This window comes from Oncorhynchus masou, chromosome 3 (assembly GCF_036934945.1).
Source record: "Oncorhynchus masou masou isolate Uvic2021 chromosome 3, UVic_Omas_1.1, whole genome shotgun sequence".
Classification (NCBI taxonomy): domain Eukaryota; kingdom Metazoa; phylum Chordata; class Actinopteri; order Salmoniformes; family Salmonidae; genus Oncorhynchus; species Oncorhynchus masou.
In genome coordinates this window covers 12573170-12599248 of record NC_088214.1, presented here as the reverse complement: position 1 = coordinate 12599248, position 26079 = coordinate 12573170, and the positions used below count along the sequence as shown (strand labels likewise).

Here is a 26079-nt window from a genome sequence, read left to right as displayed (position 1 = left end):
ATGGGCAGCCGTGATGATGTCATCCTGGTGCTACGTGGCTGTTAAATAAGCTTGGTGACTGGCCCGTGTCTCTGTGGTGAATTATTTAGGAAGTGTTTTGTAACTCTAGATATTAATGGACACAGTCCCTGATTCTGCGGAGGGACGAGGTCCACTAATGATGATGTCATAGCTGCCCAGTCAGTTTGTCTGGGAGTCAGTCTGTGGCAAAAAAAACATATCCTTAAAACATCCAGCTAGTCAGTCTGTATAGGCATACCCACAAAATACGTGCAATGTTATTGACTCAATTGCATTATATTGAGACGGTGTGAGTTTGTGACCAGGTTCGTAATGTTATTACTGGTGTATGTCCACAGAACAGATGTACAGTGCATTCGGAAAATATTCAGATCCCTTCACTTTTTCCACCTTTTGTTACTACATTTTCTCTCTACTCAATCTACACACAATACCCCTCAATGACAAAGTGAAAACAGGTTTTCAGTACTTATTACAAATGTATTAAAAATAAAAACATGTACATAAGTTTTCAGACCCTTTTCTATAAGACTCAGGTGCATTCTGTTTCCATTGGTTATCCTTGAGATGTGTCTACAACTCGATTGGAGTCCACCTGGGTTAAATTCAATTGATTGGACACGATGTGGAAAAACAATTTTTCACAATTTTTCACATAAATTTATTCCACATAAAAAAAGTACCCCTTTGGTTTGTGACACAAATGTAAAAAGCATGTCAAACATCCTTCCTACAATGAAGTTTCTATGTGAGAATTGCCAGAACAATCTTAGATACCAAAACTATTTTGGGGCTATTCTGGCGTGGAATCGCTCAAGTCTTTAAAGTATGTACGCTTTTCTGTGCTTAGCTAATATAATAATTGATTGTGTTTGCAAGGTAGAGGACATCACCATATTGCTGCCACCTATCTGGTGTCTTCAGGCAGGGTTGGAGCAAACACAGGATAGGTGCGGGTTTTCGTTCGTCCCTTGTACTTGATCGATGAATTAAGGTCACTAATTAGTCAGGAACTCCACACTCCTGGTTGTCGAGGGCTTAATTGAAGGGAAAAACCAAGAACCTGCAGACACTAGGCCCTCCATTGAATGAGTTTGACGCCCTTGTTTTACAGGGTCAGCCGTAGTAGTACGGCACCCCTGGAGCAAATTAGGATTAAGTGTCTTGCTCAAGGACACATCAAGAGATTTTTCACCTTGGGTATTCGAACCAGCAGCCTTTCAATTACTGGCTTAACACTCTAACGACTAGGCGACCTGCTGCGGTTAAATACTTAGGGGTGGTATTCAGGACATACACAGTACATCCCTATAACATACCTGTTCTCTCCCCTCTCCACCCCCATTCTCTGCCTCGGAGGAACAGTCACTGTGAGATTGGTTCCCTATAAATAGCCCCACTGGCACAGAGCCATGCCTCCTATTACAGCCTCTGTCTCTACCTCTCAGATGATTCATTATGCCCATTCGTCGAATTGAAATCTGAAAACACAGACCATTGCGTATCATACTGTCCGTTGATCTCAATTGCAGATCTGAGCAAAAGGCACATTTGAATAGATTTTAATTTAGGATGCAGCCCTTATATACAAAGTACCTGTGCACTGCCAGACAGACTGAGGAATAGACAGAGTACTGTATTATGTTTATGTTGGCTGACACATTACAGAATAAGCACCTACTGTCTGTTGTCAGAGTTCAGAGTTTCAGCTGGTCGTTCACGTGTGCTTTTAACACAGATAAGGAGAGGGGACAGAGAGAGGATATGTACGACCATTCAGACCTCCCCGACCCTAGCACCTCTTTCTATTTACCTCTTACAATTCAATTCAAGGGCTTTATTGTCATGGGAAACATATTTTAACATTGACAAATCAAGTGAAGTAGATAATAAAGGAAAGTGAAATAAACAATAAAAAGTAAACATTGTACTCACAGAAGTTCCAAAAGAATAAAAACGTTTGAAATGTCATATTATGGGGGGGGTCGGTGGCAACTTGGCTCGTGGTTAATGGCTAGAGCGGAAGCTGTGGAATGGTATCAAATACATCAAAAACATGGTTTCCATTCCAGCCATTATTATTAGTCGTCCTCCCCTCAGCAGCCTCCACTGGATATTCTTACATGTCAAGTGCGTGCTTACCCATGGAGCCTCTCTCCCCCCCCCCCCCCTCTCCATGCTGTCTGAGATTCCAGGCATGTCTGTTTCAGTAAAATAAGCTCCTGTGTTCGGCCTCGTTGGCTCCAGAACACACCATGGAGCCAGCATGGCCACAGCTCTGACCACCCGGGCTGCACCACTACACAGCCTAACACACTCCTCCTGTGTGTGTGGGTGTTTTAGTGTTCGTGTGTGTGTGTAGATTCTCCTTCCTAGAGCTTGGGAAGGCACTTTCATTGTTTTCATCTTTTAGTTGTTTTTGCGTTGTGACACCGAGGACCGATATATTATGTCCACCGGGAAGAGGACATAACATGTCTAAAGGTTACCGGACTTTCTGATCTATATCATGGACATGTCAAACAGCTACCGTATTTTTTTAACGGTTACCGTATTTTCCCAATAACAGGGCCATGTCAAATGGTTACTGTATTCTCTGACTTATAAGGGACATGTCTGCGGGTTGCCGTTGGTTTTAAAGTGACATGTCTAACGGTTACCGTACTCTGTCGCAGCATCTCAATGACCTGAAGAAGGAGAACTTCAGCCTCAAGCTCCGCATCTACTTCCTGGAGGAGAGGATCCTGCAGAAGTACGAGGACACCAGTGATCATGTCTACCGCACGGTGAGTGTGTGTGTGCGTGTGTGTGTGTGTGTGTGTGTGTGTGTGTGTGTGCATGCATGCATGTCACCATGTTGGGAAAGGAGAGGTGGATGAAGTGATGGAAGATGAAGGGTTTTGTCCATTATGTTAAAAGCTGCGGTAGGGTCAATCCTTTCTGTGTTCCAGTCAGTTCAGGCATTGAACAGAGCCGTAGATGTTCAACTCACTAAGCACATGCCATGCAGTCAGGTTAGTCTGTTGTCATCTATGTTAACTACCAGGTTACAGAGGGTACTTTCTAGTAGTAATAGTAGTGTTATTGTATAAGAATCAATTCAACTGACTGAGGAATTGAGCCCAACTCTAGGTGAAGGGAGGATGAGATGAGCTGATACAATGTTCTGTGTGTGTGTCCCTCTGAGGAGATGGTAAACATTCTTTCTCTATGATGTCATTGTCCTACAGTGGTCCCTGCTACAGGTTCATGGCTAGAAGGGATCCAGCTTTTGTCAAATTAACATCAGATTTGACTTTTCATAGCAGGTTAGGAGAACTTATGCAGCAGGTTAGGATAATTAACGTAGCAGGTTATGGGTATTAGGTTAAGGTTTGGAAAAGGGTCGGGGTTAGCTAAAATGCACAAAAAAAGGACATTCATTTGACAAAAGCTTTATCCTCTAGCTATGATCCTGCTACAGGGAGCCATATAATGGCCAATTTAGAATTTTATAATGGCCATCTACTCTGCTGGGGTTCCTCTGGTGTGGTTCCTCTGCTGGGGTTCCTCTGGTGTGGTTCCTCTGCTGGGGTCCCGCTGGTGTGGTTGTGTGTTCTGTCTGGTGTCTATGGGTAGAATGTAGCGCTCGTTTGACAACTTAAATGTACAAAGAGAGATATCATTAATAAAATACATGTCAATCTCTCCTGGCTCAAAGTAGAGGAGAGATTTACTTTATCACTACTTGTATTTGTGAGAAGAATTGACATGTTGAATGCACCGAGCTGTCTGTTTAAACTACTAGCACACAGCTCAGACACCCATGCATACCCAACAAGACATGCCACCAGAGGTCTCTTCACAGTCCCCAAGTCCAGAACAGACTATGGGAGGCGCACATTACTACATAGAGCCATGACTACATAGAACTCTATTCCACATCAGGTAACTGATACAAGCAGTAGAATCAGATTTTAAAAAACAGATAAAAATACACCTTATAGAACAGTGAGACTGTGAAGAGACATAGGCACAGACACACGCACATTATATTAGACCATAAGGCATTAGTGCATAAGCCTAAACTTTAGGGTGTACCTGTATGCGCGCACAATAGCCTGCCTACACGCTACTCGCCACATGCTTTTGGGAACGGATAGAAAAAGTTAACATAAATACACGGAGGCAAAAATTGTCATTGTCGAAGTTCAATTCAATAAAAGAAAAGCTGCGAAATGGAGGGTTGAAATTAAAGAGAAGGGAGGGCCAGAAAAGTCATGTTTGTAAAAGATTTGGTGAAATGGTAAAAGAGGATGATAGCAGTGTGATGATTGTGAGGCGCTACTAATTGGACAGTCACAAGATGGGACTTCAACTAGGCCTATGGTACAGTGGTTTGTCCTTTAAAAGTTGCAGCGTACTGCAGCACAGCTTGCATGGTGCCGCAGAATTCTATGGCACATTATTTAAGTGTGAACTACTGGTACCATTAATGCTAGTTAGTGCTACTTTGACCACCAGAGGGCATCTCTGAGAAGCAAAGTCATCTGAATAAAGGCCAAAATAATATTTGTAAAGGCCAAAACATTTATTTCTGTTTTTAGGGGGAGAGAAACGCTGGGGCAATTGTGTACCACCCTATGAGACTCCCAATCACAGTCAGATGTGATACATAATATTTGTTTTGTCTTTTCTGGGGGATTAAACTGAAATTGCAACCAATCACGGCCAGTTGTGATACAGCCAACCTCACTTAGATATGCATTTGATGATAGAACTCTCCCCCTACCCTCCTTCCAGGCAAGTCTATTGTCCAGCTACCTGCTAATAGCCATAATGGCGCTGTACAACGTGAACGTGTGTGTTTGAAAGAGTATTTTCTAGTAAGCAAACATTTGTTTACCTTCATTAGACAACTTTGTTCCAATATTTCTGCCATTCAGTGATATTTAATCCCATAGTAATTCAATATGGATCCATAACTAAATAAACATCGACATTTTGAAAGAGTATTATTATAATTATTTTATTAACGAAAAAAGTTGCAAATTATCAGTTACATTGTTTTAGTTTGAACGTGCAGACTGGCACTAAGAACAGAGGAAACGTTTGCCTAGTCAACGCCAATTTTAGTGCAATGCCCCTTAAAGTGTTGCTATGTGCTACCCACTGTGGCGGGGTGGGGTTTCACCCCCCCTCCCCCTTGGGCTAGGTCTGTCTTATGTGCGCGGCTCTGCGGCCCATCCTGTGCCCCCTGCCCTCGTGCCTTGAACCTCATGTGCTTTCAGTGGATACAGCTGGAGAACTGCAAGGCAATCCCATTGCGCACCACTCGGGAGCCATGACCAATATATATTGTCCTGCTCCGAACATCTGTGAGAATATCCAAGGGGCTTTTATATCATTCAAAATAATAATAATAATAATAATCGCTTTATTTTAAAAAATAACAATATTTTGGAGATGATTTCGTTCTCACATAACGTCAAATGAGAGAGAAAAAGGCCATTCTTGAACACGGGGTGAGACATTGTTACTAATTTGTAAATAGTGTCAGGACCCGGTTACGAACTTGGGTCTCCGGAGTGAGAAACAGTCACTTAACCAACTGAGCCACAAATAGTCTGCAGAACCTAGAAGATGAGGCAGACACAGCAGTACTTAAGACGGTGTATTTAATAAAGTAAAAAGGAGAAGTCCTTAAATACAAAAATGGCAAATCCAAAAGGTGGTAGGAATAGCACAAAAAAGCCTCAAGAGACACTCAAAAACAAAAACAGAATTCCACAAGCGCATCCACCGGAATCGACAGGAAAACACAGAACACTAGGGCTGGGTGCTAACATACAAACACAGAGCACAGAACTGAGGGAAACTAAGGGTTTAAATACAATCAGGGGAAAACGAGGTACAGGTGCAAATAATAATGGGGAACAAGGGAAAAAACATAAGGTCAAAAAGCACAATGGGGGCATCTAGTGACCAAAACCTGGAACAACCCTGGCCAAATCCTGACAAATAGAGCCAGTTTATTTAGAATTATGTATTTATGTTTTTAGTGGGAGAGAAACCAAAAACCTACAGTCATCTCATAGGTCTCCCAGTCAAGGCCAGCACAGGTATTGAACCAGCATCTGTAGCAATACAGCTTCCACTGCTATGCAGTTACTGTCACGTACTGTCACGTTCTGACCTTAGTTCCTTTGTTATGTCTTTGTTTTAGTATGGTAGGGCGTGAGTTGGGTGGGTTGTCTATGTTCTTTTTTCTATAATTTGGGATTTTCTGTGTTCGGCCTGGTTCTCAATCAGAGGCAGCTGTCAATCGTTGTCCCTGATTGAGAATCATACTTAGGTAGCCTGGTTTCACTTTTGAATGGTGGGTGTTTATTTTCTGTTCTGTGTTTTGTTGCACCGTTCAGGACTGTTCGTTTGTCGTGTATAGTTTTTTGTTTCAGTATTCATTCTGTATTAAATTACAACGCTGGACCTTGGTCCTCTCTTTCTCCCGACGACAACCGTTACAATAATGACAAAAGCGAAGCTACATATATCTAATTATAGACATGTTTACTGAAAAATAGCCTTCCAAAATGGAGGAAATTATAAGCAGAAACATATTAAAATCAGGCAACAAAAAACAATCCTGCAACCCCTGTCAAAAAATTGTTCTGCAGTCTTTGACTGTACTTTATAGTATATTGTCTATATTTGCGGGTTAGGGTTGAGTGCGGCCTTTTTCCTTCCTTTTTTACTATCTTTGTGAGGACCTTTGGAACCCACCCACGCGCACACACACACACACAGCTCTTAGGCTGGTAACACCCTCAGGTTGGCACACAGACAGCTCCTAATCCCAGGGAAAGGGCAGCAGTCTGGGGTACGAGATGGTAGCCTGCTGCCTCATCTGACCTCCGAGATGCATGTTAAAAGGGGGTGTGAGGGGAGGGTGTGTGAGATCATGTATACACTACATTCCCGAAAGTATGTGGACACCGGCTCATCGAACATCTCATTCCGAAATCATGGGCATTAATATGGAGTTGGTCCCCCCTTTGCTGCTACAACAGCCTCCACTCTTCTGGGAAGGCTTTCCACTAGATGTCTGAACATTGCTGCGGGCATTTGTTTCTACTCAGCCACAAGAACCTTAGTGAGGTCGGCAACTGAAGTTGAGCGATTAGGCTTGGCTCACAGTCGGCGTTCCAATTTATCCCAAAGGTGTTTGATGGGGTTGAGGTCAGGGCTCTGTGCATGCCAGTCAAGTTCTTCCACACTGATCTCAACAAACTATTTCTGTATGGACCTCGCTTTGATAACGAGGGAATTGTCATGCTGAAACAGGAGCAGGCCTTCCCCAAACTGTTGCCACAAAGTTGGAAGCACAAAATAATTTAGAATAAGGGCACTCAACTTTTTTTTTACCCCTTTTTCTCCCCAATTTCATGGTATCCAATTGTTTGTAGCTACTATCTTGTCTCATCGCTACAACTCCCGTATGGGCTCGGGAGAGACGAAGGTTGAAAGTCATGCGTCCTCCGATACACAATCCAACCAAGCCGCACTGCTTCTTAACACAGCGCGCATCCAACCCAGAAGCCAGCTGCACCAATGTGTCGGAGGAAACACCGTGCACGTGGCAACCTTGGTTAGCATGCACTGCGCCCGGCCCGCCACAGGTGTCGCTGGTGCGCGATGAGACAAGGATATCCCTACCAGTCAAGCCCTCCCTAACCCGGACGACGATAGGCCAATTGTGCGTTGCCCCACGGACCTCCCGGTCATGGCCAGTTACGACAGAGCCTGGGCACGAACCCAGAGTCTCTGGTGGCACAAAAAAATATACCATGGCTGTCAGCCAAGCTGAAGTACAGTGCCCTTAACCACTGCGCCACCCGGGAGGCCAGGGTACTCAACTCTTACCCTAAGAGGTCTGGAACCTGCTGGTTTTCTGTTCTACCTGTTAATTAATTGCAGAAACCTGGTGTCGCTGGTCTAAATAAGTCCCTGATTAGAGGGGAACAATGAAACAATGCAGTGGAACTGGCTTTGAGGTGCAGAGTTGAGTTTGAGGGCTCTAGAATGTCATTGTATTGCTGTAGAGTGCTCGATTTCATACACCTGTCAGCAAGGGGTGTTGCTGAAATAGCCAAATCCACTAATTTGAAGGGGTGTCCACATACTTTTATATATATAGTGTATGTGTGAGTGGGGGTGTGCGTGCGTGTGTGTGTGTTCTAAGTGTGTTTGTGTGTTCTTGGTCTGTGTGTATGTGTAATGTGACTCTGTGAGCCAGCTGTTGTCTGGGTCCGTATGGAAATGGTCAAATCCATTATTGGTCCCTTCTCCAGAATCCCTAAAGTTCACCACTCCAGAGAGGTAGAGAGATTAATGTGTGTGGCTATGTGCTGTGTGTGTATGTCTGTGTTTGTATATTTTCATGCTTGCTTTCATCTGAGTGTGAGTGTGTGATTGTGTGTGTCTACATTCTTCCAATACATTCTTCTTCAGCCCTTAATCTCCTCCCTGATCATCAGTAAACCTCTTATATGAGAATCATGCAAACAAGATGGCTGATATGATCCAAATAAACAAGATGGCTGACCTTATCCAAATGAACAAGATGGCTAACTTTATCCAAATGAACAAGATGGCTAACTTTATCCAAATAACAAGATGGCTGATCTGATCCAAATAAACAAGACCTGAATGTGCTCTGACTCATCCTCTATTGTGCATGCCACAGCTAATTGAGTAGAAAGAGGTTTGACCAAACTGACACTTTCATGTTTTACCATGTTATAATTAAGCAATAGGCATGAGGGTGTGTGGAATATGGCCAATATACCACAGCTAAGGGCTGTTCTTAAGCACGATGCAACGCGGAGTGCCTGGATATAGCCCTTATCCAAGGTATATTGGCCATATACCACAAACCCTCAAGGTGCATTATTGCTATTATAAACTGGTTACTAATGTAATTAGAGCAGTAAAAAAAAAGTCATACCCGTGGTGTACGTTCTGATATTCCACGGCTGTCAGCCAATCAGCATTCACTGCTCGAACCACCCGGTTTTTAATTACCATTAGTAACCATTATAATTACTATTCACAAAATAATAATTCAAGGAATATTATGCTGAAGTATGAGAACTACGGTTCATATCCATTTAAACGTAATCAGATTTATTACAGTTACACAATAAGAATACAATTGACAAATAGTACATACCAGAAGTCTTCCATTTTTTATACATTTTTTATTTCACCTTTATTTAACCAGGTAGGCCAGATCACCTTTATTTAACCAGGTAGGCCAGATCACCTTTATTTAACCAGGTAGGCCAGTTGAGAACAAGTTCTCATTTATAACTGCGACCTGGCCAGGATAAAGCAAAGCAGTGTGACATAAACATCAATACAGAGTTACACATGGGATAAATAAACCTACAGTCAATAACACAATATAAAAAGTATATGTACAGTGTGTACAAATGTAGTAAGATTAGGGAGGTAAGGCAATAAATAGGCCATAGAGGCAAAATAATTACAATTTAGCATTAACACTGGAGTGATAGATGTGCAGATGATAATGTGCATGTAGAGATACTAGGTTGCATAAAAGCAACAACAACAAAAATAACAATATGAGGATGAGGCAGTTGGGTGTGCTATTTACAGATGGGCTGTGTACAGGTACAGTGATCGATAAGCTGATCTGACAGCTGATGCTTAAAGTTAGAGAAGTTAAGTCTCCAGCTTCAGTAATTTTTTGCAATTCGTTCTAGTCATTGGTAGCAGAGAACTGGAAGGAAAGGCTGCCAAAGGAAGTGTTGGCTTTGGGGGTGACCAGTGAAATATATCTGCTGGAGCGTGTGCTACGGGTGTGTGTTGCTATGGTGACCAGTGAGCTGAGATAAGGTGGGGCTTTACCTAGCAAAGACTTAGATGACCTGGATGAACTGGAGCCAGTGGGTTTGGCGCCAAATATGTAGCGAGGGCCAGCCAACGAGAGCAGTGGTGGGTAGTATATGGGGCTTTGGTGACAAAATGGATGGCACTGTGATAGACTACATCCAATTTGCTGAGTAGACTGTTGGAGGTTATTTTGTAAATGACATCGCCAAAGTCAAGGATCGGTAGGATAATCAGTTCTACGAGGGTATGATTGGCAGCATGAGTGAAGGATGCTTTGTTGCGAAATAGGAAGCCAATTCTAGATTTAAAATTGGATTGGAGATGCTTAATGTGAGTCTGGAAGGAGAGTTTACAGTCTAACCAGACACCTAGGTATTTGTAGTTGTTCACTTATGCTAAGTCAGAACCGTCCAGAGTAGGTATGCTGGTTGGGCGGGTGCGGGCAGAAATCGGTTGAAGAGCATGCATTTAGTTTTTCTTGGAGTTGGAGGCCACGGAAGGAGTGTTGCATGGCATTGAAGCTTGTTTGGAGGTTTGTTAACACAGTGTGGTGGATCAGAGAATCAGCAGCAGCAAGAGTGACATCATTGATATAGACAGAGAAAAGAGTCGGCCCGAGAATTGAACCCTGTGGCACCCCCATCGAGACTGCTAGAGGTCCAGACAACGGGCCCTCCGATTTGACACACTGAACTCTATCTGAGAAGTAGTTGGTGAACCAGGGGAGGCAGTCATTTGAGAAACCAAGGCTGTTGAGTCTGCCGATAAGAATGTGGAAGCCTTGGCCAGATTGATGAAGATGGCTGCACAGTCTTTTATCGATGGTGGTTGCCACAAGATACAAACTATCTAAAAGTCTATAGGTGATTAATAAAAACACACTATAGTGTAATGGAACGCTACGCCAGGAAAATGACATCGACTCCATGAGCAAAGTGTCAACCCAGCCAAATCCCAGTGTCTCATATCGTCTAATTAACATCACTTTGCATGGCACAAAACATTACAACAAAAAGCATGAAAGCAACACACGCATTCTTGGATCTAATCATCACAACTCTCATCTCAATGATAGGAGTGTACATCTGCGTTGCTCCCTCTTTGAACTGACCGCCATCCGATAAACAAATTAACAATAAATCCAGCACAATGAAACACATCAATATTTATAGCTCTTTAGGAACACTTGAAACAATCCAAACATGACAATTTAATTCACACAGTAACAATCATTCAGTCAATTTCACGTTTCATTGTGTCTTCACACATTCAACGGTGTCCACGCTCCCAGCGTTCTGTGAGAAGGGAATGTCCCTTCCTAGAGATTACCACAGGTGTGATGGACCCCTGCGATAGCCCACAGATGGTCAGCCATCCAAACTATCTCATACAGTGCCTTGCAAAATTATTCACCATCTTGCCGTTTTTCCTATTTTGTTGCATTACAACCTGTAATTTAAATGGATTTTTATGTCGATTTCATGCAATAGACATACACAAAATAGTCCAAAATTGGTGAAGTGAAATTAAGAAAATTATGTGGTGGTGCATATGTATTCACCCCCTTTGCTATGAAGCCCCTAAATAAGATCTGGTGCAAACAATTACCTTCAGAAGTCACACAATTAATTAAATAAAGTCCACCTGTGTGCAATCTAAGTGTCACATAATCTGTCACATGATCTCAGTATATGACCTGTTCTGAAAGGCCCCAGAGTCTGCAACACCACTAAGCAAGGGGCACCACCAAACAAACTGCACCATGAAGACCAAGGAGCTCTCCAAACAGGTCAGTGAGAAGTAAAGATCAGGGTTGGGTTATAAAAAAATATCCAAAACTTTTAACATGTATATTCTGGCACCACAACAAACTTGCCAAGAGCCGCCCACTAAAAATCACGGACCAGGCAAGGAGGGCATTAATCAGAAAGGCAACAAAGAGACCTAAGGTAACCCTGAAGCAGCTGCAAAGCTCCACAGAGGAGATTGGAGTATCTGTCCATAGGACCACTTTAAGCCGTACCATCCATAGAGCTGGGCTTTACGGAAGAGTGGCCAGAATAAAGCCATTGCTTAAAGAAAAAAATAAGCAAACATGTTTGGTGTACGCCAGAAGGCATGTGGGAGACTCCCCAAACAAATGGAAGAAGCTACTTTTTGGCCATCAAGGAAAACGCTATGTCTGGCACAAGCCCAACACCTCACATCACCCCGAGAACACCATCCCCGCAGTGAAGCATGGTGGTGGCAGCATCATGCTGTGGGGATGTTTTTCCATCGGCAGGGACTGGGAAACTGGTCAGATTTGAAGGAATGATGGATGACCCTAAATAAAGGGAAATTCTTGAGGGAAACCTGTTTCAGTCTTCCAGAGATTTGAGACTGGGACGGAGGTTCACCTTCCAGCAGGACAATGACCCTAAGCATACTGGTAAAGCAAAACTCGAGTGGTTTAAGGGGAAACATTTAAATGTCTTGGAATGGCCTAGTCAAAGCCCAGACCTCAATTCAATTGAGAATCTGTGGTATGACTTAAAGATTGCTGTACACCAGCGGAACCCATCCAACTTGAAGCAGTTTTGCCTTGAAGAATGGGCAAAAATCCCAGTGGCTAGATGTGCCAAGCTTATGGAGACATTCCAAAGTGGTAGGCATGTTGTGTAAATCAAATGCTAAACACCCCAAAATCTATTTTAATTCCAGGTTGTAAGGCAACAAAATAGGAAAAATGTCAAGGGGGTGAATACTTTCGCAAAGCCACTGTAAATCATGACTGAGTCATCACGCTTGACTAAGTCATCATGCTGGGCCTCAGCTCCTGCAAGTCACTAGTCGCTAGTATATCCTTTTTCCACTACATGTCCATAGAATTAGGAATGTCTAATTTAATAGGATCTCTATGGTCGTGTCACTCCCGGTCTATGCAAGACCATATGATAATGCTGTCACTTCCCACTGGGCAAATACTGGTTGAATCAATGTTGTTTCCACCTCATTTCAACAAAACAATCTATGTGAGGACATTGAATAAAGGTGGGAAAACTGATTGGATTTGAAAAAAGTAATCAACGTAAGGGAGTTAGGTATTTTTTGGGACACAACTTTTTACCTAAATCCAATGACATGGAGACATGTTTTGTTGATTTTACACATTGAATTCATGATAGTTAACAACTCAACCAAATGTAAGTTAAAAGCAGATGTTAAAATGACGTCTGTGCCCAGTGGTATCATTGTATCAGATACAGTAATTATGTTAATTTGGCCTTGGGATTGTTTCTTTGTTGATCTGCTTGATTCAGTTGATTTCCTGGCACCGTTTCTGTTGTCTTAGTTTACACTTCCTGCTCAGAGTGGGAGGGAGAGAATTTCTATATATAGTCCAAGTTTGAGTGCAATAATTTATTCAACACATTTGTTTTTCTGCAATGGGTTTGACTTGCTTGTTTTCACCCCGATATCTGTGCATGTGTAACAGTATAGCTTCAGTCCCTCTCCTCACCCCTACCTGGGCTCCTGGTTCGAGCACACATCGACAACAGTCACCCTCGAAGCATCGTTACCCATCACTCCACAAAAGCCGCAGCCCTTGCAGAGCAAGGGGAACAACTACTTCAAAGTCTCAGAGCGAGTGACGTCACCGATTGAAAAGCTTTTAGCGCTCACCCCACTAACTAGCTAGCCATTTCACATTGGTTACACATGCATGTCAGTATAAAAAATTATGCGGATTAACAGCTACAAAAAAAAATCTCAAAGGTACTTAAAGATTCTTATAAATAAAGTAGTCAAAGGTTTAGTATTTGGTCTCATATTTCAATGAAATATGAATTTACAGTTTGCTTTGGTTGCGTTTCAGATTATGTTGTGCCCAATAGAAATTAATGGTAAATCATGTAGTGTGTTATTATGGAGTCACTTGAATTGTGATTAATGATGATTTAGAAAGTTACAGAGGGTCAAAGATCATACCCCCAACCCATGCTAACCTCTCACCATTACTAATAACAGGGGAGGTTAGCATGTCTTGGGTGTATGATCTTTGACCCTCTGTAACTTTCTCACTCATCATTATTCAGGATTCATTCAGGACCATCCATAATCATGTTAGCATCCATATTAATTTGGAAGTGTTTGGAAACACACTATATTCTTATTTACAATAAAAGTGGCTCCAAAATGACACATTACATTATTTACCATTCATTTCTATTGGGCACAAAATAATCTGAAACACACCCAAGAAAAACTACAAATGCATCTAACAAGTTTGTAGAGTCACAAGCTTAATGTAAGCATTGCGTGCTAAGAATATGGGACCAAATATTCCTAGAATCTTATGGGATGTCAATAATTGTTACCTCTACCTTGTTGATATAGTTTTGTAATACTTGTTAAACAAAATATCTTTTCCTGAGCAATTGTATTAGTATAAAAGTATATACTTTTTTGAGCATACAATATAGCTCAGTATTTAAATCATATATTTTATACAGTCATTATTGCTCATCTTTATCAAGGGTGTCAATCATTTCAGACCCCACTGTATGCGTGTGTGACTTCATGGCTAGGTGTGTGTGTGTCAGCGACTAGGCCTAGCACTATACTCTTAACCCCATGTCTCGGCCAATCAGGCAGCCTTGTACCACTCCAGTGCATATCTAGTTATAAGGGGAACTGTTACTGTGGGCCGGGGGGGGGGGCAGGAATAGCAGGTGCACCATGGACTCCTATATTTAGAGCTGTGCGGATAACAGGAAAAAATCCCGGTTACTGTCTGTCAAGCAGTGACTAATAACGTGAAAAGTAATGTGAAATGCGTTTAAATTAATTTCAATTTGTTTACGTGACTTTGGCTTTTATAGCGACACTGTGTAAGAGCACATATATTGTGATTCTTTGTAAGATGCTAAATTGCTAAAATGTTTATGTAAAATGTTATCTTACGAACATTGCTTTTGTTTTGCTGAAGTATTTCCTAAATGTAATAAGATAAATAAGATTTATATTTCACACTACAAGGACACAGCGTAGTCATTAACTAACGGTTGTGTGTCAATACCAGTCCAAACGGCCAAAATCAGTGTGCAGCCAGTTTCAGTGTGGGTGAGCTCTAGTGACACGTGCACTGGGGGTCTGCTTACTCTGTGTGTGCGCACAAGTACCAGGGTCAGTGTGAGTGTTAAGGACAGACAGATAGTTTTGCTATGAAGGTGTGATGAACTGGAATACCTCTCTGGCTAAAAGACAGAGCAGATTCTAAAGGTCAATAGACTGGGGGAAGAAAAAAAACTAGACATACAGGTCTGACAGAGTGAGAGAGATGGAAGGATGTGGGAGACAGGAAATAAGAGAAATGGAATAGAAAATATTGAGAGAAAAAGTGAGAATAGGATACAGTTTGAATTTCAGAGAGTGAAAAGAGAGATAAGAGAAAGAGGACAGAGATAAGCAACAATAACACGAAAGAAAGAGAGAGACGGTAGTGTCTTATTCCTGTCCAGGGTCACAACCGGACAATTGAACCTCACCATTAATTCCCAGTCACATTGCCAATCCATTTTCCATATCCCAAATCCCTATCCTAAAGGCTCTGTTGTCACGTTCGTCGTAAGTAGAGTTCCACATAATTTTAATAAATCGAAACTCACTGAACAAAACAACCGACCGACCGACCGACCAACCGCTATACAAATAGTGCTGACAGGCAACTATACATAGACAAGATCCCACAACACAATTGAGGAAAATGGCTACATAAATATGATCCCCAATCAGAGACAACGATAAACAACTGTCTCTGATTTGGAACTATATCAGGCCAACATAGACATACAAAAACCCTAGACATAGAAAAATTAGAGTACCCACCCTAGTCACACCCTGACCTAAACAAAATATATAGAAAACAGAGATATCTAAGGTCAGGGCGTGACACCTGTCCTAGCTCAGAACTGTTCACCGTGCCTGTCAGAGCAGATAACCAAGGTGTGTACTTTAACCCCTGACCCCTGGTATAAGCCCAGAGAGGCTCTGTTTTCCCCCTGGTTTAAGTATGTGTGCCTAACAGTTAGTTACCCTCCATTGTGAGGTGAGGGAAATGACATTTTACCTTTATAATGATGAAAATAGAATCACTTAATGTTGTATTTCCACAGTAGCCTATTTGGCAATGGAACCAGGGCTGTTGAAAGCCCTGGATACGTTTTGTAACCTGTACTAGCTCCTGAGTGGTGCAGCGGTCTAAGGCACTGCATCTCAGTGCTAAAGTGGTCACTACAGACACCCTGGTTCGAGTCCAGGCTGTATCACAACCGGCTGTTATTGGGAGTCCCATAGAGCGGTGCACAATTGGCCTAGTGTTTGGCCGGTGTAGGCCGTCATTGTAAATAAAAATGTGTTCTTAACGGACTTGCCTGGTTAAATAAAGGATGTAATAAAAATTTGCTTTGCACTGGTGTGAGATGTGGCAAAGAGCTGATGTTAGCAAGATCTCTAACAGATCTGGGACCAGTCCAGATTTATACATGTTTATTCTATGAATTGATATGCATTCTATGATAGGTTTCAAGTAAAGTGTGCAATGGACAGGACATTATAGATTTTTGGTAACCTCCAAAAAGTTTGGGTTTCCTGGCTGCCTGTCCCATCATAAAATATGACATCTGTGACAAGAGAGAACCATGTTCCCTACTAATGTTACGTATGCACACCACACCACTCTGATTGATACAGCAGAGTGAGGGGGAGGGAAGGAGGAAAATTGATGCAGCATAGGAGGGGTGCGGGGATCAGGTGTAGATGGTGAAGGTATTTGAGGGTTGTGGGTGAGAAGGAGAGAGGACAGGTTGTGCGTGTAGGGTTGCTGTTGCTGGCTAGCTGTGGGATGGTGTTGGAGGGGGATAGAAGTTGCATTTGGAAGGCAGGAGTTTCCAGGAGAGTAATAGGGTATACTGTTCCTCTGGACATCAGAGGTCTTTGCAAGGCAGTACAGGTCAATGGAGGCTGGTGGGAGGAGCTACAGGAAGAGGTGCTCATTGTAATGGGTGGAATGGAATTAATGGATCGGAGTCAAACGTGGTTTCCATGCGTTTTAATGTGTTTGAAACCATTCTATTAATTCCATTCCAGCCATTACAATGAGCCTGTCCTCTACTCTCTTCCAGTGTTTTACACTAATTGTACTAATGGTGCCTGCACTTCTGGTTGAGTTTCTATGACTTCATTGACTTGTTTTAAAGTTTCTATTTGATATTCCTTGTCTTCTGAGATGAATCGTTATGATGTGGTTGAGGATGATGATGATGATAATGGTGATGACGGTGACAACGACGACAATATTGATGATGTCATTTTTTCTATCAAACATAATTCCAGTCTGATTTCGTGTTCTATTCTCCCTGTGTTCCAGAACATCGAGTTGAAGGTAGAAGTGGAGAGCTTGAAGCAAGAGTTACAGGAGAAACAAGACCTTCTTGACAAGGCTCTGTAAGTCCAGTCAGACACTTCCAGACTGACAGTTGACCGTTGAATACATTGACCAACCTCAGTCATCTGATCTGAGAATCTGACACTTTTTACGTCAAATTAAATTGCAATGTAGACTGACAGCCAACCAACAGATCAAATCAAATTCTATTGGTCACATACACATATTTAGCAGATGTTATTGCAGATGTAGCAAAATGCTTGTGTTCCAAGCTCCAAAGGTGCAGTAGTATCTAAATCAAATCAAATCAAAATCAAATTTATTTATATAGCCCTTCGTACATCAGCTGATATCTCAAAGTGCTGTACAGAAACCCAGCCTAAAACCCCAAACAGCAAGCAATGCAGGTGTAGAAGCACAGTGGCAAGGAAAAACTCCCTAGAAAGGCCAAAACCTAGGAAGAAACCTAGAGAGGAACCAGGCTATGTGGGGTGGCCAGTCCTCTTCTGGCTGTGCCGGGTGGAGATTATAACAGAACATGGCCAAGATGTTCAAATGTTCATAAATGACCAGCATGGTCAAATAATAATAATCACAGGCAGAACAGTTCAAACTGGAGCAGCAGCATGGCCAGGTGGACTGGGGACAGCAAGGAGTCATCATGTCAGGTAGTCCTGAGGCATGATCCTAGGGCTCAGGTCCTCCGAGAGAGAGAAAGAAAGAGAGAAATAGAGAATTAGAGAGAGCATACTTAAATTCACACAGGACAACGGATAGGACAGGAGAAGTACTCCAGATATAACAAACTGACCCTAGCCCCCGACACATAAACTACTGCAGCATAAATACTGAAGGCTGAGACAGGAGGGGTCAGGAGACACTGTGGCCCCATCCGATGACACACCCGGACAGGGCCAAACAGGAAGGATATAACCCCACCCACTTTGCCAAAGCACAGCCCCCACACCACTAGAGGGATATCTTCAACCACCAACTTACCATCCTGAGACAAGGCCGAGTATAGCCCACAAAGATCTCCGCCACGGCACAACCCAAGGGGGGGCATCAACCCAGACAGGAAGATCACATCAGTGACTCAACCCACTCAAGTGACGCACCCCTCATAGGGACGGCATGAAAGAGCCCTAGTAAGCCAGTGACTCAGCCCCTGTAATAGGGTTAGAGGCAGAGAATCCCAGTGGAGAGAGGGGAACCGGCCAGGCAGAGACAGCAAGGGCGGTTCGTTGCTCCAGAGCCTTTCCGTTCACCTTCACACTCCTGGGCCAGACTACACTCAATCATATTACCCACTGAAGAGATGAGTCTTCAGTAAAGACTTAAAGGTTGAGACCGAGATTGCGTCTCTCACATGGGTAGGCAGACCATTCCATAAAAATGGAGCTCTATAGGAGAAAGCCCTGCCTCCAGCTGTTTGCTTAGAAATTCTAGGGACAATTAGGAGGCCTGCTTCTTGAGACCGTAGCGTACGTGTAGGTATGTACGGCAGGACCAAATCAGAAAGATAGGTAGGAGCAGGTCCATCCTTTGTAAGTTAGCAGTAAAATTTTGAAATCAGCCCTTGCCTTGACAGGAAGCCAGTGTAGGGAGGCTAGCACTGGAGTAATATGATCAAATTTTTTGGTTCTAGTCATGATTCTAGCAGCCGTATTTAGCACTAACTGAAGTTTATTTAGTGCTTTATCCGGGTAGCCGGAAAGTAGAGCATTGCAGTAGTCTAACCCCGAAGTGACAAAAGCATGGATTAATTTTTCTGCATCCTTTTTGGACAAAAAGTTTCTGATTTTTGCAATGTTACGTAGATGGAAAAAAGCTGTCCTTGAAACAGTCTTGATATGTTCTTCAAAAGAGAGATCAGGATCCAGTGTAACGCCGAGGTCCTTCACAGTTTTATTTTAGACGACTATACAACCATTAAGATTAATTGTTAGATTCAACAGAAGACCTCTTTGTTTCTTGGGACCTAGAACAAGCATCTCTGTATTGTCCGAGTTTAAAAGTAGACAGTTTGCAGCCATCCACTTCCTTATGTCTGAAACACATGCTTCTAGCGAGGGCAATTTTGGGGCTTCACCATGTTTCATTGAAATGTACAGCTGTGTGTGATCCGCATAGCAGTGAAAGTTAACATTATGTTTTCGAATGACATCCCCAAGAGGTAAAATATATAGTGAAAACAATAGTGGTCCTAAAACGGAACCTTGAAGAACACCAACATTTACAGTTGATTTGTCAGAGGACAAACCATTCACAGAGACAAACTGATATCTTTCTGACAGATAAGATCTAAACCAGGCCAGAACTTGTCCGTGTAGACCAATTTGGGTTTCCAATCTCTCCAAAAGAATGTGGTGATCGATGATATCAAAAGCAACACTAAGGTCTAGGAGCACGAGGACAGATGCAGAGCCTCGGTCTGATGCCATTAAAAGGTAATTTACAACCTTCATAAGTGCAGTCTCAGTGCTATGATGGGGTCTAAAACCAGACTGAAGCATTTCATATACATTGTTTCAGGAAGGCAGTGAGTTGCTGCGCAACAGCCTTTTCTAAAAGTTTTGAGAGGAATGGAAGATTCGATATAGGCCAATAGTTTTTTATATTTTCTGGGTCAAGGTTTGGCATTTTCAAGAGAGGCTTTATTACTGCCACTTTTAGTGAGTTTGGTGCACATCCGGTGGATAGAGAGCCGTTTATTATGTTCAACATAGGAGGGCCAAGCACAGGAAGCAGCTCTTTCAGTAGTTTAGTTGTCATAGGGTCCCGTATGCAGCTTGAAGGTTTCGAGGCCATGATTATTTTCATCATTGTGTCAAGAGATATAGTACTAAAACACTTGATCCTAGGTCCTGGCAGAGTTGTGCAGACTCAGGACAACTGAGCTTTGAAGGAATGCGGAGATTTAAAGAGGAGTCCGTAATTTGCTTTCTAATAATCATGATCTTTTCCTCAAAGAAGTTCATGAATTTATTACTGCTGAAGTGAAAGCAATCCTCTCTTGGGGAATGTTGCTTTTTAGTTAGCTTTGCGACAATATCAAAAAGGAATTTCGGATTGTTCTTAAATTGTTCAAATTTTTGGGGTATCCTTCCACAAGCTTCCCACAATAAGTTGGATGAATTTTGGCCCATTCCTCCTGACAGAGCTGGTATAACTGAGTCAGGTTTGTAGGCCTCCTTCCTCACACATGCTTTTTCAGTTCTGCCCACACATTTTCTATAGGATTGAGGTCAGGGCTTTGTGATGGCCACTCCAATACCTTGACTTTGTTGTCCTTAAGCCATTTTGCCATAACTTTGGAAGTATGCTTGGGGTCATTGTCCATTTGGAAGACCCATTTGTGACCAAGCTTTAACTTCCTGACTGATGTCTTGAAATGTTGCTTCAATATATCCACATAATTTGAATTTCTCATGATGCCATCTTTTTTGTGAAGTGCACCAGTCCCTCTTGCAGCAAAGCACCAACACAACATGATGCTGCCACCCCCATGCTTCGCGGTTGGGATGGTGTTCTTCAGCTTGCAAGCCTCCCCATTTTTCCTCCAAACATGACGAAGGTCATTATGGTCAAACAGTTCTATATTTGTTTCATCAGACCAGAGGACATTTCTCCAAAAAGTATGATCTTTCTCCCCATGTGCAGTTGCAAACCGTAGTCTGGCTTTTTTTACAGCGGTTTTGGAGCAGTAGCTTCTTCCTTGCTGAGCGGCCTTTCAAGTTATGTCGATATAGGACTCGTTTTACTGTGGATATAGATAATTTTGCACCTGTTTCCTCCAGCATCTTCACAAGGTCCTTTGCTGTTGTTCTGGGATTGATTTGCACTTTTCGCAACGAAGTATGTTCATCTCTAGGAGACAGAACACGTCTCCTTCCTGAGTGGTATGACGGCTGCGTGGTCCCATGGTGTTTATACTTACGTACTGTTGTTAGTACAGATGAACGTGGTACCTTCAGGCATTTGGAAATTGCTCCCAAGGACAAACCAGACTTGAGGAGGTCTCCAATTTATTTCTGAAGTCTTGGCTGATTTCTTTTCATTTTCCCATGATGACAAGCAAAGAGGCACTGAGTTTGAAGGTAGGCCTTGAAATACATCCACAGGTACAATTCCAAGTGACTCAAATTGTCACTTAGCCTATCAGAAGCTTCAAAAGCCATGACATCATTTTCAGTAATTTTCCAAGCTGTTTAAATGCACAATCAAATTAGTGTATGTAAACTTCAGACCCACTGGAATTGTGATACTGTGAATTATAAGTGAAATAATCTTTCTGAAAACAATTGTTGGAAAAATGACTTGTATCATGCACAAAGTAGATGTCCTAACTGACTTGCCAAAACTATAGTTTGTTAGCAAGAAATTTGTGGAGTGGTTGAAAAACGAGTTTTAATGACTCCAACCTAAGTGCATGTAAACTTCCAACTTCAACTGTAAATATTAGGTCGAGCTATGTCGGAGTGGCATTGACTAAACTACAGTGGAATAGAATACAGTATATACATATGAGATGAGTAAAGCAGTATGTAAACATTATTAAAGTGACTAGTGATTCCATGTCTATGTATATACGGCAGCAGCCTCTAAGGTGCAGGGTTGAATAGCCGGGTGGTAGCCTGCTAGTGATGGCTATTTGACAGTCTGATGGCCTTGAGATAGAAGCTATTTTTCTGTCTCTCGGTCCCAGCTTTTATGCACCTGTATTGACCTCGCCTTCTGGATGATAATCGGGTGAACAGGCTGTGGCTCAGGTGGTTAATGTCCCTGATGATCTTTTTGGGCTTCCTGTGACATCGGGTGCAGGAGGTATCCTGGAGGGCAGGTCATGTGGCCCCGGTGATACGTTGGGCAGACCGCACCACCCTCTGGAGAGCTCTGCGGTTGCGGGCGGTGCAGTTGCCGTACCAGGCAGTGAAACAGTCCAACAGGATGCTCTTAATTGTGCATCTGTAAAAGTTTCTGAGGGTCTTAGGGGCCAAGCCGAATTTCTTCAGCCTCCTGAGGTTGAAGAGGCGCTGTTGCGCCTTCTTTACCACACTGTCTTTGTGGGTGGATCTTTTCAGATTGTCAGTGATGTGTACGCAGAGCAACTTAAAACTTTCCACAGTCTCCACTACTGTCCTGTCGATGTGGATAGGGGGGTGCACCCTCTGCTGTTTCCTGAAGTCCACAATCAGCTTCTTTGTTTTGTTAACTTTGAGGGAGAAGTTCCTTTCCAGGCACCACTCCACCAAGGCTCTCACCTCCTCTCTGTAGGCTGTTTCGTCATTGTTGGTAATCAGGCCTACTACTGTTGTGTCGTCTGCAAATTTGACGATTGAGTTGGAGGTGTGTGTGGCCACTCAGTCATGGGTGAACAGGGAGTACAGGAGGGGGCTGAGCACACACTCTTGTGGTGCCCCTGTGTTGAGGATCAGTGAAGTGGAGGTCTTGTTTCCGACCTTCGCCACCTTGGGGCGGCCCATCAGGAGGTCCAGGACCCAGTTGCACAGGGCGGGGTTCAGACCCAGGGCCCCGAGATTAATGATGAGCTTGGAGGGTACTATGGCGCTATTGAATATGTCCGTAAACACTCCAGCCAGCTGGTCTACAGCATGCCCTGGTCTACGCAGCCAGCTGGTCTACGTGGCTATTCAACCATATTCCCTGTCACCTTGCCATGGTTAAATGCGATGGTTCGCGCTTTCAGTTTTGCGTGAATGCTGTCATCTATCCACAGTTTTTGGGTAGGTTTTAATAGTCACCATGGGAACAACATCCCCTAATCAGTTCCTGATGAACTCAGTCACAATGTCCGTGTAAACGTCAATGTTATTCTCAGAGGTTACCCGGAACATATCCCAGTCCGCGTGATCAAAACAATCTTGAAGCATAGATTCCAATTGGTCAGACCAGCATTGAATAGACCTTAGCACGGGTACTTCCTGTTTGAGTTTCTGCCTATAGGAAGGGAGGAGCAAAATAGAGTCTTCATCTGATCTGCAAAGGGGGTGCGGGGGAGGGCCTTGTATGCCTCTCGAAAAGGCGAGTAGCAGTGGTCTAGTGTTTTTCCTACGCGAGTACTACAGTCAATGCGTTGATAGAACTTCGGTAGCGTTTTCCTCAAATTTGCTTTGTTAAAATCCCCAGCTACAATAAATGTGGCCTCAGTATATGTGGTTTTCGGTTTGCATGAAGTTCAGTGTAGTTCCCTGAGGAATGGTTGTGGTTTCGGCTTGAGGGGGAATATGCACAGCTGTGGCTATAACCGTAGAGAATTATCTTGGGAGGTAATACTATCTGCATTTGATTGTGAGGTATTCTAGGTCGGGTGAACAAAAGGACTTGAGTTTCTGTATGTTATCACAATCACACTATGTGTAGTTAATTATGAAACATACACCCCCGCATTTCTTCTTCCCGGAGAGTTCTGTATTCCTGTTTGCACGATGAACTGAGAACCCAGCTGGCTGTATGGATGGGGACAGTATGTCCCGAGAGAGCCATGATTCTGTGAAACAGAGTATGTTACAGTTCCTGATGTCTCCCTGGAAGGAGATCCTCGCCCTGAGCTTGTCTACTTTATTATCCAGAAACTGAACATTAGCGAGTAATATACTCGGAAGCGGTGGATGGTGTGCACGCCTCCTGAGTCGGACTGAAGTCCACTCCGAAATCCTCTTCTCCACCGGTGGCAGCCTCTGGGATAAGTTCAATTGCCCAGGAGGGTACGGACAAAGAATCCAATTCGGGAAAGTCGTATTCCTGGTCGTAATGCTGGTAAATTACCGCTGCTCTGATATCCAAAAGTTCTTTCCAGCTGTATGTAATAACACACAAAAAAAGTTCTGGATTAGTAATGTAAGAAATAACAATGTTCTGTATGCATTATGAATGGATGGCCTCAATGGCCTAATGTTGACATCACCAATGTCACATAACCACCAATAAAATACTGTCCTCTTACTCTTCCTGAAATTCCCCTCGAGACCCGCTTACTGTATGTAGCATAGTACTAAACCAATAGAATTCAATTATCTTAATGTTTTCCAAAGACCCATGACTACGTTCGACATGCTTTGCTGGTATTCTGAAATACAATTTGCTCAAGTGATTACTGTGAGTGTTTGTCGTTGTTTGATGAGAATTAACAAAGCTGTTTCTCATACAGCGATGGCGTTATAGCAGGATAACAAGCCTATAGCAGGAGACTTTAGGCATGGAACAGTAATCAGTAGTGAGTCCCTCAGAGGGTAGAATCAAACCATATAGCGATAGCATCTCAGCTCATGTTTCACACAACAGCTGGTGGGGTGAGAGAGAGCTGGACACACACACACACACACACACACACACACACACACAGGAGCGTGCACAGTCAGACAAACACACACACGTGTACACACACGTGTACTCCGAGTGTCTGTCCCAATGGGAACGCACACCCGCCAGCTCCAAAAGGGCAACCCTGATATCTTGGCGTGCAGACAGGGATATGGAAGGCAATACCTGTCACGTCCATCCTTACCCCCCTCCGAACCCTGCCCTGCTGTTGCAGCTAGGCTTTGAATGTAATACTCCCCCTGGAAGGGAATCAATTTGATTGACATATTCTGTGTATTTATCAGATTGCTATGAGATTAAAGGTCCACTCTTCTGCCTTGTGCCCTCAACCCCCCACCCATAGCCTCCAGCCTACAGTCCATAGCCTGTGATAGATTGATGATCAAAGGTGGTGTGTGCTGGTAGGGCGTCTAAGCAATAAATATTTGGCTGATGGAGGGGAGCAGTTAGCATGCAAGCTACTAATCACTGCCAGCTCCACAGCTGGTGTAATGGATCATACTGTTCCCTGGCCTTCTTGCTCATATGGCAACTAATCAACCTTACATTACAGTATTCATATGGAGATAGCATCAGATCAGCTCATCGACATTACAGTATTAATATGGAGATAGCATCAGATCAGCTAATCAACCTTACATTACTGTATTAAATTGGAGATAGCATCAGATCAGCTAATCAACATTACATTACTGTATTAAATTGGAGATAGCATCAGATCAGCTAATCAACATTGCATTACTGTATTCAAATGGAGATAGCATCAGATCAGTCAATCAACATTACATTACCAGCCTAGTACGGCAACTGCTCCGCCCACAACCATAAGGCTCTCCAGAGGGTAGTGAGGTCTGCACAATGCATCAACGGGGGCAAACTACCTGCCCTCCAGGACACCTACACCACCCGATGTCACAGGAAGGCCATAAAGATCATCAAGGACAACAACCACCCGAGCCACTGCCTGTTCATCCCGCTATCATCCAGAAGGCGAGGTCAGTACAGGTGCATCAAAGCAGGGGCCGAGAGACTGAAAAACAGCTTCTATCTCAAGGCCATCAGACTGTTAAACAGCCACCACAAACATTGAGTGGCTGCTGCCAACATACTGACTCAACTCCAGCCACTTTAATAATGGAAATGGATGGAAATTGATGTAAAGAAAATACATATTCTTATCCTTTTACACTTGTGTGTATAAGATAGTAGTTGTGGAATTGTTAGGTTAGATTACTTGTTGGTTATTACTGCATTGTCGGAACTAGAAGCACAAGCATTTCGCTACACTCGCATTAACATCTGCTAACCATGTGTATGTGACAAATAAAATGTGATTTGATTTGAATAAACTGCACTCCACACTATTCTACGTTATCTTAGTCACTTTT

At 43.0% G+C, this 26079-nt stretch overlaps 1 protein-coding gene across 1 annotated transcript in view; it reads left to right on the top strand.

The window, feature by feature from the left end:
* LOC135518985 (myomegalin-like) overlaps nucleotides 1–26079 on the top strand; it is a 119678-nt gene that overhangs the window by 6747 nt on the left and 86852 nt on the right. The window contains 2 exon segments of the mRNA XM_064943989.1: nucleotides 2697–2807; nucleotides 17330–17406. Of these exon segments, the coding sequence (XP_064800061.1) occupies nucleotides 2697–2807; nucleotides 17330–17406 (188 nt within the window).